General features: G+C 28.6%; 1 protein-coding gene across 1 annotated transcript; it reads right to left on the minus strand.

The window, feature by feature from the left end:
* Nucleotides 1-16,550: 16,550 nt before the first annotated feature.
* LOC131607368 (fucosyltransferase 2-like) lies at nucleotides 16,551-18,453 on the minus strand. Its single transcript, XM_058879383.1, has 2 exons — nucleotides 18,196-18,453; nucleotides 16,551-18,070 (listed from the first exon to the last, which is right to left on the minus strand). Exons 1-2 carry the CDS (start codon nucleotides 18,451-18,453, stop codon nucleotides 16,616-16,618), a joined length of 1,713 nt encoding a protein of 570 aa, XP_058735366.1. The 3' UTR covers nucleotides 16,551-16,615.
* Between the last annotated feature and the right edge of the window lie 403 nt (nucleotides 18,454-18,856).

The raw sequence follows: 18,856 nt of genomic DNA on the forward strand, positions 1-18,856 counted from the left end.
CCCATTAGGGCTAGCCCATATGGACCGTGGGTAGCCCATTAGCAGTGGCACAGCCAGAAAAATTATTAAGCTTGGGCAAGTTTTCACTAACTTCATAATTTTCTACCGAGACAATATTTGACATAATTTTTTTGATGAATCGTAACAACATGTTTATCTTATAAACTTACTTTTCCATTTGAGAGTGAAACAAATACTTCTTTCATTTGAGGTATATGATGCATACATATACTCAATTCCACATATATCACATATTATTTTACTCAATCAAGCTGCATAAATTTAGAACCAAGAACAACACAGCTTCTTCAATTTGTAAATATATCAAAATGCATACATTTAGGTAAAGCTAAGTCTTCACAAAATCTACTTATTGAGTACCAAAATAATCTTTAGAGAAGCAAATATTAAAAGGATTTGATCATAATTTGATTGCATCTTTGTGTATTCTTCATAAGATACATAAGAAGTTTGACAAAGTACAATGCAGTAAGCTTTGTAATGTTTTCTTATTGTTTTGATTGTAGCTTGAAATCTTGTGTTCCACATCCACTACTTTGTTAGTATGTACAATATGCAACATAAATAAATGGAACAAATTGAAGAAGCTATGTTGTTCTTGGTTCTAAATTTATGCAGCTTGATTAAGTAAAATTATAAAGGTTGTTGTTTTTAACCATACAATGTATCACTCCACCCTCTGGTACTGCTACACTAGATTCAACAATGTAGTAATAATTAAGTATTGTTAACATTTTTAAAAGAGCAAAATTATTGTCATTGCTATAGGATTAAATATACAGAGCTAATATTAAGTCTCTATTCTCTCAACATTTGACTGCATCTATCTTTGCACGTTTCCTCATAACCTGCGTGGGACACTCAGTTTGAAAATTATGCAATAGGCTTTATGCAAGGTCATATAAATGAAGGAAGAAGAATCCAACAAAGCAAAAGCAAGATAAAGGAAGAAGAATCTCGGTTCAGAATTTTTACTAAACACTTTGTGTGCATAGCGTAAAATGACATATTTGGCACCCGTTCTCCATCAATTCGTCATCCAAAACCTTTAATGACAACAAATAACAACACAACAACAATGTTTTAGCGAGAATTGAACTGAAATAGAATAAAAAGAAGAACGGAAACCTGAACGACAAAAATGGAGCCGCGACGTGCGTCTTTTTGCGGTATGGTGTGGTGGAGGATGGCCATGGCAGATCTCCGACACGGGATGATGAAGCGTGGCCGAGCGAAGCCTGGGCAGCTGCCCTACTTGGCCGGACACTGGCTCCGCCACTGCCCATTAGGCCTGCATAATTATAAAATTTTAAAAAAATATTAATATTTATATTGTCTTAATCCAAAATAGCACATTGATTTTTCTCACCTTAATAAATTTTATCTCTATTCTATTCAATCTTTCTCTTTTAAATATTAATATAATCAACATTATTTCATCGTATTATACTAGTTTTTCTCTTATGTTAAATATTGAAATATTATTTTATACAATTTAGACATATTTTAATTTAGAAACATATTATAATATTTATAAGAGATGATATAGTATTTAAAAACGTATTATGTTTAAAATTATTTAATTTTTGTAATAAATATTTTTTGAAGTTTTTATTTTAGTTTTTTTAAATAAAAAATCTCGTTTAGACCCGGATAACTCGAAGTCCATCTAGGACCGACTTGAATAGTAATTCACGACTCATGTGATCTATATGATCTTTTCAGACAATATCTCCTCCATCGAATTGTTAAAAAAAATAATTATGCATTATATGTGCAAACATATATGTGAGATATCACCTCCTCATAGATAGAGAAGAAATTGTTGAGTTAATTAATTGCAATTCACAAGATTAACTTTTACAAAGCCTTTGAAGCTAATGTAGAAGTGTAACATAAGTAATTTGTCTAGATTAGATTGATTTGCTTGTTTGTTGTGATAAACTTAAGTGTTCTTTGTATAATATACTTACATGTTAGGAGAGAATTTGCTAGGAATATGATAAGTAGTTAGTTACTTCTTGTATAACAAGAATTTTTATTAGTTACAAATTAGTACTAGTTGCATGAGTGTTGAAGAGTGCGGTTGAAAGTATAGAATGATTGCAGGCCATAAAAAAGAATTCAAGGTAGTTAGGTGGTTGGACAAAATCAATGAAAGATTAAACGAGCCGTCTAGGAGAAAGTGATGCATTTCATTTCATGGTCAAAGCAAAATGGAAACAGTTTATTGGATAAGTCCATCGACCGTTAGAGGAAAAAACTGCCACTCTCTATTTCGGTTGGTTGATTTGATTGATAATTGAGATTTGACAAAAGCAAACCAAACATTTCAAACTTGAATTGGAAACACGATTCAATTTAATATCATATCAAATCTCCAATGCACATAAGGAAGGACCCACTTCCCCCAAACCCAACCTCTATGCCAAATGCTTTTTCATTTCCTAATTTCTTGTTGGACTACACCAAAATAAAATAAATTAGTTTGTTTTGATAGGCCATGAGATTTTCATTAAAAAAGAGTATAAGCGATACTCACCCGAATTATATTAAAATCATCCCCGAACGTCATAAGAAGTCCAAAGGATGTTGATTCCAGAAGAAAAAACTATAAGGTGCAATAGATTTGTTGTCCATCATATTTCACTGCCAAGAAATCAACTTAACCTTCTCAACAATGTCGGAAACACTAACCGCTTCGGCTTTAAAAATTAGTCGTGTCTTATAAATAGTATCTATCCTATATTGTAAAGTGGTAATACTTGAGAATAAGACAACACAAAATTTTATATCTTTTTCTTTAATATTTTTCTCTTTCTTCGTATTTCATAACATAGCCATTAAAATAAAGGTATTTTTTCAATTTAAATTTTTTGAATTACTTTTTTTATTTTTTTAATATAATACAAATTATACATAAATAAAAGATAAACAAATAATAAACTGTATCACTATATTTTTATTTTTGATAAAAAGCAAAATATATATTAAAGAAGAAAGAAAGTTACAAAAAAGAGGGGGACATGGACCGGAACCCTCAGGGTTTAGGCTAAACGGAAATAAAGAAAACCAAGTTTATTACGAACTAAATCGTCAAAAATAGACACAAGAGCTTTATTCCACCAAACAAAACTTTAAATGGAAAGACCTAATGAAGTTAATTTGTCTACACAGTAGTTTCCTTCTCTATATATGTGAGAAATAACAAATGACATAGTATTGGTGTTATATATACAATTGAGTCACCTATTCCTTAAGGATGAAGGAACAATGTTTAGATTGTTGTAGTCCTGCATAACAAGTGAAGAGTCAGTCTCTACCTACAAATTGTTCCAATTCTTATTAGAAGCTTCTTCAATTGCCCTCATGACACCGATGAGCTCTGCATTTAAAGCAAAAATTTTGCCAAAATTTTCAGCGAAACATCCAATTAGATTTTTGATAACATAATCAATTCTCTTAAAAACAACGACATATATTATTTTAAGAGAGACAACATCGTATTGAACCTATTGATTGAAGAAAAAAAATTAATATCGACAAATATTACATATTTACGGATATCAAATGTGGTTTTTTCAAATTGAAATGTTTTTCTTTTAACTATCGTACAAATCCCCCACTTTTAAGAATAGAAAAAAAAATCACTTTTACCACAAAATATGTAAATGCATAGAAATTTAATTGGAATTTAAATAAATAACTGATTTGGTTTTTTTATGTAAAAAGACAGTGAAGTGACGTGTGAAAAGTATGTGTTATCCTACATGAAAATGTTGGGAAATCTTATCGTATCATAAAATTGCTAAAATATTACACATAATTAGTGTCGGTTAATATATAAAATAAACAAAAACATCCTTAATCACTTTTATTTAGTGGATTACGGGAAAGAATTCCTTAAACATCAAGCCACTCACTCACACGCCCAATGATTTTTAACAATTGATCATAATTAGTGAAATGTTATTTACACCAGCACTTATTACTATACATACACCCTCCTATTTTATTCAAAGATTAATTTATTAATAATAAATAATATAGAATCAATACACACAAAAAAAAAAAATCCAAAGATAAGTTACGTGGGAATAGTGGTACACCCTCCCTATTTCTTTGTTAAGAAAAGAGCACGTCTTTATGGTCTCAAAACTAAATCTATAGTGCTTAGAAGATCTTTAATGGTTGAATTATAACAAATTAAATTCGATCGACTAAGGGTTAGTTTGGTAAAAATAACAGTTGACTGATAAGTTAGTTTATAGTTGATGACTGAAGACTAATAACTTACAGCTTACAGCTGATGGTTGAAACTGATAGCTGATAAACTAATTGAAATGTTTAATAAAATTAACGATTCAATAACTTGTAAAGGTAAAAAGATATTTAAAACAATAATTTCATTTTTAATTAAAATAAATTATAAAGGATAACAACGGGGTTTTGTTAAAATAATAAGGATAAAATAGAAAGAAAAAATAATAAGCTATAAACTATAAACTAAAATGCTATTTGAAATAACATATGAAAAATAAACTAACGATGAAAAAAAGTTACTAAACGAGTCTAAATTATCATTTGAGCTTATAAACAATAAACTAAAAAATCTGTCTTACCAAAGAGACTCTAAATTATTTTTGTAGGATCAAATTATCATGTAGAATTTAAAAAATATTTAATTAATCTAATTTATTTTTACTTCAATAATAGTTGGTTATAAATAATCCAACGATAAAAATGATACAAAAGTATTCATCATATATATATATATATATATATATATATATATATATATATATATATATATATATATATATATATAACTTTAATTTAATTTAATTTAAATATATAAAAATATTTATTATTAAAGTTGCACAAGAATTATTTCAATAAAATTTTTAATATTATAAAAATAAAATGATACAAAATTTAATATTATAAAAATAAAATGATACAAAAACATACAGTAAAACTACATAAAATTACAATTTAATATTGTGTAAAAAACATTGGTATTACACTAACACAATTTATACATATTTATAGTAGAATTATGAAAAATATATCTATTAGAATTTTTTACCTTTGTATTAAAATTAAAGTGAATTATTATTTACTAATTATGATATATATATATATATATATATATATATATATATATATATATATATATATATATATATATATTAAAAATTCATTCATTTTAATTGATATATAGTATATTGTGGCAATACAAATTAAAAATCGCTAAAAATAAAAAGGATGAATCTGCAAATAACTTTCAACATTCATGTTAATAGCATAAGACGACAAAAACAACCGATAATCCAAATCTGGGAACACGTAGAAAAACTAGGGAGGGAATAAAGGTGGAGTCTATTATCTTTAAAAATTCAAGCTTAGATGCTACTTACCTTATTTTAATATTTTAATATTGTGTAAAGCTACTATCATGAGTAGTTAATTTTTGTTTTTAATTAGATGTAGTCATTATGATTTTATTGTAAATGTTTTTGGTTTAGATGAAAATTTATTTTTGGTATATAGATATTATTATTTTTCGTACTTAATATTTTTTTAAAAATAAATTTTGAAATTAATCTTTTGATTTATAAAATCCATACGTTCACTATCAAATCGTAATTTTATTGAATTAATTAATGGGTTAAATAGTGTTCACCCCCCTGCCAAATAAGCGAGATTCGGTTTTCCCCCTTATTAAAAAAAAATTTAGCCTTGGCCCCTTAGAAAACAAGATTCTGTTTCCAGGAACCCCCTATCACCTGTTTGGCTGACTGGGCGAAGGGAATCTTGCTGACTGGGCTTGGAATCTTGCTGACTGTGCATGGTTTTGGAAAGCTTGCAAAATTACAAATAATAAAACTTGCAAAACCTGGGTTTCGAACCCAGGTCACTAAAGTTACAAACTTGCAAGCTTACCACCAAACCATGCATACTTTGTTGTTTATAATGGCAAAACAGTTCTATATAATAATACACCATTCTTTTTCAATATGTAAATTAAAAAAGATGTACATATTAATTAGTTTTTTGATTAACTTTTTCAATAATATATAAATTAAAAAAGCTGTATTATTTAATAATTAAATAATTATAAAATGTTTAAAAGTATTTTAATTTACGTTTTTTTTATAAAATAGGTAATTAACGTATTATTTAAATAATTATATAAATGTATTATTTAATTATTATAAAATATTTAAATTTATGTAAATTAAAACGTTTTTTTAAATATAATTATTAAATAATACATTTAATAACGTTTTTAAAAAAGCTGTATTATTTAATAATTATATAATTATAAAAAGCTGTTATTAAAAAAACTGTATTATTTAATAATTATATAATATATTAACGTTTTTATAAAATGTTATTATAAAAAGCTGTAAATAATTGTATAATTTATTTAATAATTATAAAAAGCTGTAAATAATTATATAATATAAAATGTTATATAATATATTTAATAATTATATAATTATAAAATGTTATTATAAAAAGCTGTAAATAAAAACGTTAATAAAATTTTTTATTATAATATATTTAATAATTATATAATATATTTAATAATTATAAAAAGCTGTAAATAATTATATAATATAAAATGTTATATAATATATTTAATAATTATATAATTATAAAATTTTATTATAAAAAAGCTGTAAATAAAAACGTTAATAAAATTTTTTTATAAAATATTTAATTAACGTTTTTAATTAACTTTTTTTATAATTATGTTTAAATGTATTTAAAATATTTTAACGTTTTTTTATATAATTATATAAATGTATTTTAAATATTTTAATGTTTTTTTTAATAATTATATAATTATAAAAACAAAATGTTAATTAAAATTATTTAAAAAATATAATTATATAAAATACATTTAAATATTTTAATAACTATTTAAATATTTTAATATCTATTTTAATTGCCCAGTTTTTTTAAAATGTTAAAAAAATTATAAAACATTTTTATTAACGTTTTTATTTACATTTTTATTTTAAAATAATATTAAAATAATATGTACAGCTTTTTAAAGTTATTATAAAATAATATTAATATTTGTAAAATGTTAAAAAGTTAATATTTATAAAATGTTAAAAATATTTATTAACGTTTTTATAAATTTATTTTTATTAACGTTTTTAAATATTTATAAAATGTTAAAAAGTTTTTGTATGTACAGCTTTTTTTATTAAATCTATATATTTTTATTAATATTTTAACGTTTTTTAACATTTTTATTTTATTATATTATAAGCGTTTTTATTTTTTTTATATATATATATATATATAACATTAAAATGTTAATAAACATTAATATGTTAGTTTATAAAAAAAGTCTAAATTTTAAGGTTTTAATTGTAAGTAAAAGTATGAAAAACGTGAATGGCTCAATGGTTGGAGGTTCACCCCATATGCTTTAAGACCTGGGTTCGAATCCCAGGTTTTGCAAATCAATTAATTGGGATTTTTGCAACCTATCCACGCCACCTAAGCAAACAATGAAGATTCTGTGCCACCTCAACAGATTCAGCGCCAACTCACCACACCCAGTCAGCCAAACAGGTGATAGGGGGTTCCTGGAAACAGAATCTTGTTTTCTAAGGGGCCAAGGCTAAATTTTTTTTTAATAAGGGGGAAAACCGAATCTCGCTTATTTGGCAGGGGGGTGAACACTATTTAGATGAGTCATGAGGGGATATCCACATTGGGTCAAGAGAAACCACATAAGTGAGAGAGACATCACATCTTCACCTGAATCTTAAGGTATCGAGTTTACAAATCTTTTTCACTTATATATTAATCAACCTTCACTTTTCGAAACAATGTGAAACTTCTAACTCACACTTGTATCACAATACTCACGTCGTTTGTCAAGAAAAAAAATGTATGTCAAGTGATACATGGAGATATGCTTAGAAAAATTGAAATCATAAAATCGATCATAATACTTTAGATGATTAATTAATGAAATTTAATTCTAGCACACTTTCTCAACTCTGATCATTTTCTATAATTTTATGTTATTTAGTTTTAAATGAATCATTTTATAAATTTTACTTAAAACTAATTCTTGAGTTGGACGATGAATCTTGGTCATGTTATGATGCGTGTGACAATCTAGTAATATTTTCGAATTCAAATTTATAAACTGGTACATTCCCTAAATCATAAATCAAAATTTTATCATCCAATGATACAAATTAGTTTTAAAATTGTGTCAGTTGAAGGGATATAACATCCATTATGTGTGAATTTTGTTGTTAAAACATTTTGAATCCTGGATAGGGTAATATAATTGGAATGCGATTGGTACAACAAATTTAACAATGGCTCAAAATAGAAAGGAAGATGTGGGTTTGTCAAATTTACAATGAGTTGAATATTTGTGCAAATGTACTTGCCAACTGGAGTGTGATCTAGGTCCTAATGATAACTTATGAGTGAGTTTCTACTTAAATTTCTCTTCTTTTATTAGCTGATTGAATTGAAGTCTCTACTCCTAGATTGATTTCTACGTAGTCTTTTCTCTTTGCACTTTGGCTCTCTTTTCTTCCAAAGAAAATATATTATTGCACACAGTCCAAATAGTCCAAACAGATGAATGCCAATTATAGCAAACTCGCCTCTAAATTTAGTCCTATCGCCTAAAGAGAGAGAAAAATTAAGACCTATCGCCTAAAGAGGAAAAAATTAAGACTCAAATAATCTTAATGAGGAGAACCACCAGTTACTTAAAAATCCTATACCACACAATCGAAGCTAAGTCGCGAGTGACAAACAAATGAGAGACCAACTCTAACAAACTCTCCCACAAGTTAGAGGAGACACCCGCCATCCATAATTTTTTTTTGGTTTGAGTTAATAAAACTATAATATATAAACTCAATTCCTTGAAAATAATTAATCGCCAACACGAATTATTCACACCAATTGTCATGAGATAAGAAAATTTAAAATGCATATTGACTATTTTGAGTATCAAACATATAACCATGACTTTTCTCTATATACTTTTCCAAATATATTTATTTGGTATATCTTAGAGATGTTGCAAGGCATGAAGGATTTATTTGGTTTTGATATAAATTATATAATAGCATGATAATGGATTTGACTTTTGAGAAATTTCTATTGCTTTTTAGCTAGAGGTCCTTTTCTTTCAAAAATAATTTGTTTGTAGGCCTACTAATCTAAAGAGGTCCCTGTTGTCCTCTCTTCTATAGAATCTTCAACTTGTTGAAGCAAAGTGTAGAAGGTTACTTTCACTAGATTCCAATAATAATAAAAAACACCACCACAATTGTATGTTTTATTAGAAAGGCAGCAGAGGGACATCTCAAATGCTCAAGGCCACTAGCCAATAGATTTCTTCCCACGTTACAAAGTAATACTATTACTAAGTGACATCCTCACTAGATGAGAGGGTCCCCATGATCCTTATTGACATGTTGCTCTATTCATGGATAAACAAAGCATGGCCAACCAGATTATCGTGTTTTTGTCACTAAAAAAGAAACTGTACTGAAGTGACTCAACATATCCTCAAACAATCATAAGCCATGCATTTGCCTTTATACATCATCTATATATCTTGTCCCCCAAGGATCCCATGCAATCCATTCTTGGGCCATGTCACTATATGTTATTTTATGGGCAGATAAAGAGGTGATAATCATTAGAAACTCAGATATACAACTGTATGATTAACGTTCGAATTTTAATGTTAATGTTTAATTTAACAATATTAATTATTTTTGACAGTTTAGCTACGATTTGCAGATCACTATAATATTTTCTGTCTTAATTCTCTTGTTTTCGAAAAAGGTTTTAGAAATATAGAGTTTGATAAAGTGGGACTAATTAAAGATTTTCAGTCACTTAATCTCAATCACATATTTCATAATGTTATGTTACACTAAATAATGGAGCATATTTTGAGACGACATAACATTTGCATGTGCTTCTTCTCTTTTTCTTTTTTAGTGGAACATCTCTTCTTTTTGAATCCAACTTCAATAGATTTAGTGAATCATTTGGTTACTGCACTAATTTAAAAGTTTTAGGTGAGTTAATTATTTGAAACGTAATAGGTAAAGGATAATAAATCTTGAAAGTCTCTTTAGTAGAAGATTTTAATCACAGTATATATTTTTGCACTAACTATTAAATCAAAAGAAAAGAGGTGATGCAAGTGTAAAATATTTTATACTATTAAACAATCACAATCATTTATTCAATTAAATCACTCGTTTATTTTGAAAAAAAATTAATGACATGACATATTTTAATAATTTTCTATTAGATAACAATGTAAAATAATTTTACACTATCATTAAACTCTTAAATCAAATAGTCAACAGATCAAATCCAGCATCTCAATAATATATAAATATTTTAAGTTTATTTTCTCCTTTATACCCTATGTATGGTCCGAAAAAGTTTTAAATAAAGTTATTATATTTGAATGCTATACACCAAGTGAAATTGCAAAAGTGTAAAAATTCTTGAACCCTTTAGTCACATACTCATATAAATTAAGATGAGTTCTGCTCACTAATATTTTTTTTTTGATTTATTTATATTACTATCGATTTAATTTAAATTTTTATAAATCTTCAATTTATTTATATAAATATGAAATATCATATTAAATTATGAGTTTAAAGGTAGTGCACTGACAATATAAACAAACTTTACACATACATCCAATCAAAATCCCTACACTTGCCATGTCATATTAATTTTTTTAAATTAAAATTGTGTTTTAATTGGATGCATGGTTGTGATTTGTTGACAGTGTAAAAATATTGTACACTGTCAGTGCATATTCCTTTTTCTCTTAAATTATATATATGTAGCAAGTGTAACTTGTAATATAATTTTTCAGGTGTAATTTGATTCCTCCTCATGTATATATACATTTTAGCTACTTTCTATTTCTATTTATCTTTATTATATTTTTCTTTTTATTTTTGTCATAGAAACACATAAGTCACAAATTTATACTGCTTTAAGGGTCTATTTGTTTGGCAAGAAAAAGAGAGGAGAGAAGTTAGGAGGGAAGAAAATAGAGAGAAGTGTCATATCGAACATGTTGGTGAGCAAAGAAATAGATAGAGAGACTAAAATATGTTGATCCCCACATAAAAACTCTTTCTCTCCTCGTGAGCGAAGAAATGGAGAGCTAGATCATGTAATTTTAGGTTTTTTTTTTTCTTTCAAATTTAGCCTTTTAAATAAATGATTAATATAAAGTCATTTTTTTTATATAAAGCTTTTTCTTACATATAACTGTGTTTTATAAATTTAATTAAATTAATTTATTAGCTTTCTAAAAACAGTGTCATAATTTAGTTATATAAAATTAATATAATTAATAAAATTAAGCTTATATAATTAGTTTTATGTTAAATAATGAATTAATTTGGCTAAATTAAAACATTTTAACAATTATTAAACATAAACTTATTTTTTATGTAAAAAGAAATATTTTTATTTATGAATTGAAATAATAAAAAATTAAACTAATTTATATATCAAATTAAATTACTACAATAATAAAATTGCATATTTTTAGTACAAGGACATTTAAGTCTTTTCAAATATTAAACATACTTCTTTCTCTTCTATTTCTTTCTCTTTTCTCTGATTCTAATTAATATATTAAATCTACTCTATTTCTCATCTATTTCTCTCTTTTCACATTTTTTCTCATTTATTTCTCTCTTTACACTTTCTTCTCTTTACCAAACACACCTTAATAGAATAAAAGGTGGATTTTATTTGCACGCCTTAGTAGGCATGGTATTGGAGTGGATCGGGAACAATTTTTATCTCCCGAATTCAAATTCAAACTCCAATTTTTAAATAATTTTTGTTTTCCGCCTCGATTCATAATGGAGATGGCTAATTAAAACCTAAATTCGTGTAAAACGAATTTAAATTGGGTTTGGGTATCCTGCTCCGCCACCATATTTATATTTAAAAAAACAAATTACATTATAAATAATAAAATAATAATTTAACGTTTTTAACAATCAGGACAAATGTGGTACCATTTTAATAACGTAAGTGACCAACTTGAAACTTTTAAACAGAAGAGGACTAAAATGGACGCACAGACATAGGTACGAGACCAAAAAGGGTATTAAGCCAAAAAAAATCCTTATTCTATCTAGTACTAAAGTTTTCATAAAAAATTTATGTATTCTAAATTTAAAAAATAGAATAATTATAATTCATTTAAACAAAATCATAATCTATATCATTAAAAATATACTTATATATATATGATATATTAAAGAGAAAAAAAATATGTACAAACTCTGTAAAATATTTTTACACTGTCAATCAATAAAAAAAATATATATTCAATTAAAACACATTTTAATTTTAAAATATTGATATGACATTACAAGTATAAAGATTTTGATTGGTTGCATTTGTAATATTAATTTACACTACTCGTGCAGTACTACCTTTAAACTCTATATTAAAATTCTTTTGACATATGTTGTCGAAATTATGCAAGCATACCAATAAACTAAGGTTATTTTTCGATTGATAGAATATAATCAGAGTAGAATCGAACATAAGGGAACAAAACATAATATATATATATATATCTAATTCTATTGGTTATTTTATTAAAAACATCTCATTTAATCACATACACATCAAATTAGATGAAAAAAAAATACAAAATTGAATTGAATGAAATGAAATGGAATAGATCCCATGATATTCCATTTCATCCATTATTTTACAAATCTTAATAAAATCTCATTGGTTACCTCTCTATTCCATTCTATTAGATTCTATACCACTAGGGGTGAAAATAGGCTGAGTCGAGTTAGGCTTTGTCAAGTCTGAGTCTGACCTGTTAAAAATTACAAAGTCTAAGCCTGACTTGTGGCCTATCATAGACTTATTTTTAGGTTTGAGTCTGTCCTTTTCAAAGACTTGTTTGGCCTATTAGCTTACTTAAAAACCTATTTTATTTGAACATTTTGAAATGAACAATTCAACTAATGCTTAAATCGAATAACAAAGTAAAATATCGATGAGAGTAAATGCTTATTTGCACTTATTTATTTAAGTTTATCTATTAACATAAATTTTGAGATACTATTTGTTTAAGAGAACTTATGAAAACAACTAATGACATTGCTCATAAGCTTTTTTCATCTTATCTTCATACGTTCTTCAAAATAACTAAGATTTATTTTTGTATTTTATTTCAAAGTACAAATAAAATATAATAATAATAATAATAATAATAAATTTATACTTATTTAATTAAATAGACCGGCCTGATAGACATAAAATGCTTTTTTTTTTATGGCTTGTAGCCTAACATTTTTAACTAAATAGACTTATAAAAAAGCCTAGACCTTTTCTACTAAAAAAACCTGACCTAGCCTGAGCCTGTGTAGATTAGGTCGTAGGCTCTTGTTAGTCGGTCTAACCTATTCCCACCCCTACGTACCACACCGATCTAAACTTACTCAAAGTCTGTGTTTGGTTAGATACATTTTTGAGCTTATAGCTTATAATTTATGGCTTATAAACTTATATGACAATTTAAACATATTTAGTAATAATAATTTAAGCACGATACATTTTCAACAATGATCCCTCAACCCTAACCCCTTTTGTCATGATAACAGCCCCAAGTCCTATCCCGAATTCTACTTAGAAACTCACCTCAAAATAAAGAAAATTCCGACTTGCTGATGAGAATAGAGATGATTACAACTTTGTTCTTTATTCTTGACCATGGTTCCTCAAATCCAGTGTTTTCAAAGCTTCACACACATGTAAGAACTTGATGAAGATGATATTGATTAACCTTGATTCCCTCTCCAATTCCACATGCAACCACTTGATTAAGTTAGTTGAAAAGTGAATTTTATCAAACATTTCAATTAATTTATCCGCTATCAATCTCAACCATTAACTATAAACTATCAATCATCAACCATAAACTATAAACTAAACAACTATTTTTGAAAATTTCTTTGGCCACCTCCCTATGGGGGTCACCCCCAGCGAAAATACCAAAATACCCCTGCTTCGGAAGTTCATTTCCGAAAGCGTTTTTTTTTTGAAAAAATTGACTTATTTCGGAAGTTCATTTCCGAAAACATTATTTTGGAAGTGAACTTCCGAAATACTGCGATTTCTGCAGATTTATCAAAACACTCCCCCTCCCCCAATCATTTACCCTAAATCAAAACAAAAAGTGGCAAAGACGAAAATTTGTGCAAATAGAATTCCAAAGCTGCATCAAGGCTCCAATCACACTGCTAAACAACATTCAAAAGCCCTCAATCCTAACACTTTGTAAGTTTTGAAATTTTTAGATCTATTATTGAAATGCATGTTATTTAGGGTTTTAATTGCATAAATGATATATGGTTAGGTTGTTAGTAGTATTTAGGTTGTTTAGAAGCATTTTGATTTGGTTTGAAGTTTGGTTTAGGGGTCTGCCATGGAAGTTGCAGAAAAGTGCATCGCAGGGGTGTTTCGGAAGTTCATTTCCGAAAACACCTCCTTCCCAGTTTTCGGAAATGAACTTCCGAATTGTATCAGAAGTTCAAATTTTTTTGTTTTTTATTTTGTCTCGCATATTAATCGATTTCAACTGTTTACAGGAACATGTCAGACAACCAACAAGCACGCAGGACTGCGTCTTCTAAAGAGGGCGCTAAGGGAAAGAAGGAGGTGAAAGAGGTGAAGGAGGTGAAGGAGGTGAAGGAGGTGAAGGAGAAGAAGAAGCTTTTGACTGGTTCTGCTTCTCGTCCCCTGGGAGTCCATGGCTCGGACGCGCAGGCTCAGCCTTCAGGCGTGATCAACGCTGATGGTTCTGATACTGAATGGGATGAAGATTGGTATAATTATCTTCATTCGGAGGAGTTCGCTCGTCGAGAAGAATAACGTGTTTTTATTTTGTTTGATGTGTATTTTGTAACGCTCGTCGGGCAGAATAACATGTTTTTGTTTTGTTTGACGTGTTTTGTTTTGTTTTGTTCGGATTTCGGATTGTATCGCACAATGTTTTTGTATTGGATTTATCATGTTAATAAAAATACGTACTACTGTAAGTAACAAATGACGGAGGAGGTGTAACCGGGGTCGGAACATATGACGGAGGAGGTGGATGTTCGGAGGAAGAAGAACCGGAGGTACGTCCACCGCGAGACAAAGGAGCCAATCATTGTAAGCTATAGTTTATCATTATCATCTGGGGACGTCATTTCTAAAAAATCAAGATTATAAATAATAAGATTTTTTTCTCAATTTTTTGTAATGACGTCCCCTGATGTTAATGATAAATTATAGCTTACATTGATTGGCTCCTTTGTCTCGCGGTGGACGTACCTCCGGTTCTTCTTCCTCCGGACATCCACCTTCTCCGTCATATGTTCCGGCCCCGGTTACACCTCCTCCGTCATTTGTTACTTGTAGTACACCTTTTGAAATTTGGAAGCCTTTTTTTCTCCCCACCACTCTCTCATCCCCACCTACCCGTGTTCAACAATATATATGTAACTTTAATTTTATGTAATATTATCGTTGTAATATTCACCCGATTAAATAAAGCGAATTGTTGTTGTTTTTCATTTTATTCTGTCCAGACATATTTTCGGAGGTTCATTTCCGAATTCTCCAAGGGGGGTGCGTTCGGAGATGAACTTCCGAAACACCACATTTTCTGAAAAGTAACTTTATTTCGGAGATGCATCTCCGAAATCAATATTTTATATTAAAAAAAACACGTTTTCGGAGATACATTTCCGAAAACACCTTTTTTAAGAAAAAAAGTACAGTTTCGGAAATGAACTTCCGAAACAAAGGGTATTGTGGTAAATTCACCAGGGGTTGGCAAGAAGGTTAGGAGGTGGGTGAAGAAAAATTCCTATTTTTTTACCAAACACACCCTTTTGTATTTTTTTATAAGTAAAAAACACTATATCATTATGATAACAATACCTTGCACCATTTTTATTCTTCTCGCGTTTTCACTTTCACACCATTTTTAAAAACTCAGATTCATCACTATCTGTCTCTCGTTCCAGTACCACCGTCCACCATTGCATACGAACAACGATGAAACAAGAACGACGAACGAAAGCTCGTCGCCCACTGCCGCTGTAGGCTCGCGACCGGCGGCTTTCCTTCTTCATACCGACCACCGCCACTGCATTGAATCATCGCCTCCTCTCTTCCATTCTATCAGCATTGCTTCGTTCATGTGTAAGTTTTTTTCTTCTTTCATTTTTGATGATTTCAATTTCTCTTTGGATAATGTGTATAGTGAATTTAGGGATTTTATTATCACTTTTTTAATTTCAAGTATTCAATATTTTTATGGGCTCTATTACCCAGGCTTTTAGAAAACGGTCAACAAGAGATTTGTGTTCTGTTTCTAATTCTAACTAAAAAAGAAGCACATAGTTGCAATATCAGTAAGGGATTTTGCACTTTCAATTTTGCATAATAAATCTAAAAGAGTAGTACATAGCCATGAAACATCTCTAACTATTTAAAACCATTAATTAACAAGCTTTACACCAAAACCATAATCCTTACATTCCCTCATATAGAGAAAAGAAGAAGAAAATTCAATTATAGGCTTACCACTACAAAAATGCTTAGGAGGAGAATGATAACAAGGTTCCATTGAGAACTCTCTTTCACAAGCTGGATAATGAGTTTTATTGGTTACTACCTTATAAAGAATCCAAGGCCTCAAGTTTCCCAAACCTTGAGCAACATATCCAAAAGTAGACAAAGAAGTAGTAACCAATATATCAGATAAACTTAGCAAGTACATATCAACCCAAGCCTTCATATTATGCTCATTATCATAAAATTTTTGCTGCTCTTCATGACTTGGTTGAAAAAATTCTATTACTTGACCTGTAACCGTTGTTGATTTATTCATATACATCGTCTTTAAATTCTCACCGTATTGTGGATTTAAAGACGCCACAAGAACTACCTTCTTAATCACTCTGTCTTTGCCAATAGAAGAGAATGAACTTTTTATATCAAGTACTTTTGGAAGAAGCTTATTTTCTAGTGTGCAATTTAAAACTAGATTCATAATTACTTGCTGTGGAGTTGCGGTAGGCTTATAAACTCTTATCTGAAGGCCTATTTTCTCATCTGCTTTAGCCAAGTGTTTTTGATAGATATTTGTGATTAGTCTCCATGCTGAATTTGAAGGGTGGAAGAGGTAGCGTCCCAAATGGTGAAAAACTGTGTCTTTTTCAACGAACATTTTCTCAAGTTCGTTGTTGAAAAAAGGCGTTATGAAAAGAGAAGGTGCAAAGTATTGATCTGATCGCAAAATCAACAAAGGAACCCTAACGAGAAGAGCTTGACTATCATCACAATGAAAAAACTTCTCATGAATTTTTTTTTGGTATTGTAGATTGAGAAAAAGTGCTGAAGGCAAATCCAGATTTGAATTATTGTTAGCTTTTTCCTTCTCTATCATGCTTTGATATGTTTCAACATGATTTTCATTCCAAAATGGAGAGTTTTCTGGTAATAGCCAAGTGGAATTCAGAAACGGTTCGCAAAATAGACCTTGTTTGTCTTTCCCGAAACTTACGAGCATCACTCGATTTGTGAGGAGAGCATATAGAAATGTCGCAACCATGCTAACCATTTGGTTCCCTAAACCATTAGCTGGTTTCCAAATAAGATATTTGCACATAGCAGCATCATCTTTAATGCTCTTGGAATGTAAAATCTTTGTCATGCTTCTGTGGTAAGCTTTACTATTAGGTCCACACCTTCTATGAATTTCTTCATAGTTTCGTAGTTTCGATATTAAATATGAAGAAGGTTTATGAGACGAAGCTTTGCGGTATAAGTGAGAATGATACCTACTCATGCATGATGGTTCATCAAATCTAGAATCTAGAAGTCCATCAAGAAATTTCTCTATGTTATTTGTGGAACTTATCAATGAGCCATTTTCAAACTTTTCTTCCACCTTAAATTTGCCAAGTCCATAAAGGAAATAGAGTAAGTTTTAGACCATAGCCTAACACAAAAAACATAAGAAAAAAAGTTGAGTATATAAAACTGAGTGACTTGATTTAAAAAATTGTTACTTACCTTTGACGCGGTGTTATTTTCGACATTGTTATAGGCTCCTTTGAAGTTGTGAACAGATATGTTCTGAACTGTTCCTCCATTGGTTGTAACATTTTTAATGTTGTGAGCATTTTTATTTTCTCCAACAAATTGCATCTTGTCACTTGTAAACACCTCAAAGAGAAAGAAACTTGATTTTGAGTGCATGATGAGAACAACAGAAAATGCTATGAAGAATACAATAAAGAATGGTGTGAATTTCTTGGAAATCTGCAGCATCCTAACCTTAATGACTTGAAGAATTATTGGGAAAGATGTAAGAGAAGAGAGTTTACAAGTTAAGAAATAGATGAAACAAAAACCATGGGAAGTTGTGAACTAGAGTTTTTTGTTCTGTTTCTTAATCTACAATACTATTTTACTTGGTAAACTTAATCTACAATTCTTTCTTATTATGAGAAAAGGACAATTTCATACTAGTACAAGTTTATTAGTATTATCTTTCATTACAATTTTTTTATTTATTGAAATTTTTTAGCTATTTTGAATGTTTGTTGAATACTGATACTTCAAAATAAATTTTATTTATTTTTTAAACGAATTAATATTAAAGATGATATGACACCATACATACACTGGAATTATGAGTATATCTAAATAACTCTAAAATATCTAAGTGTTT

Source organism: Vicia villosa, linkage group LG5 (assembly GCF_029867415.1).
Source record: "Vicia villosa cultivar HV-30 ecotype Madison, WI linkage group LG5, Vvil1.0, whole genome shotgun sequence".
Taxonomy (NCBI): domain Eukaryota; kingdom Viridiplantae; phylum Streptophyta; class Magnoliopsida; order Fabales; family Fabaceae; genus Vicia; species Vicia villosa.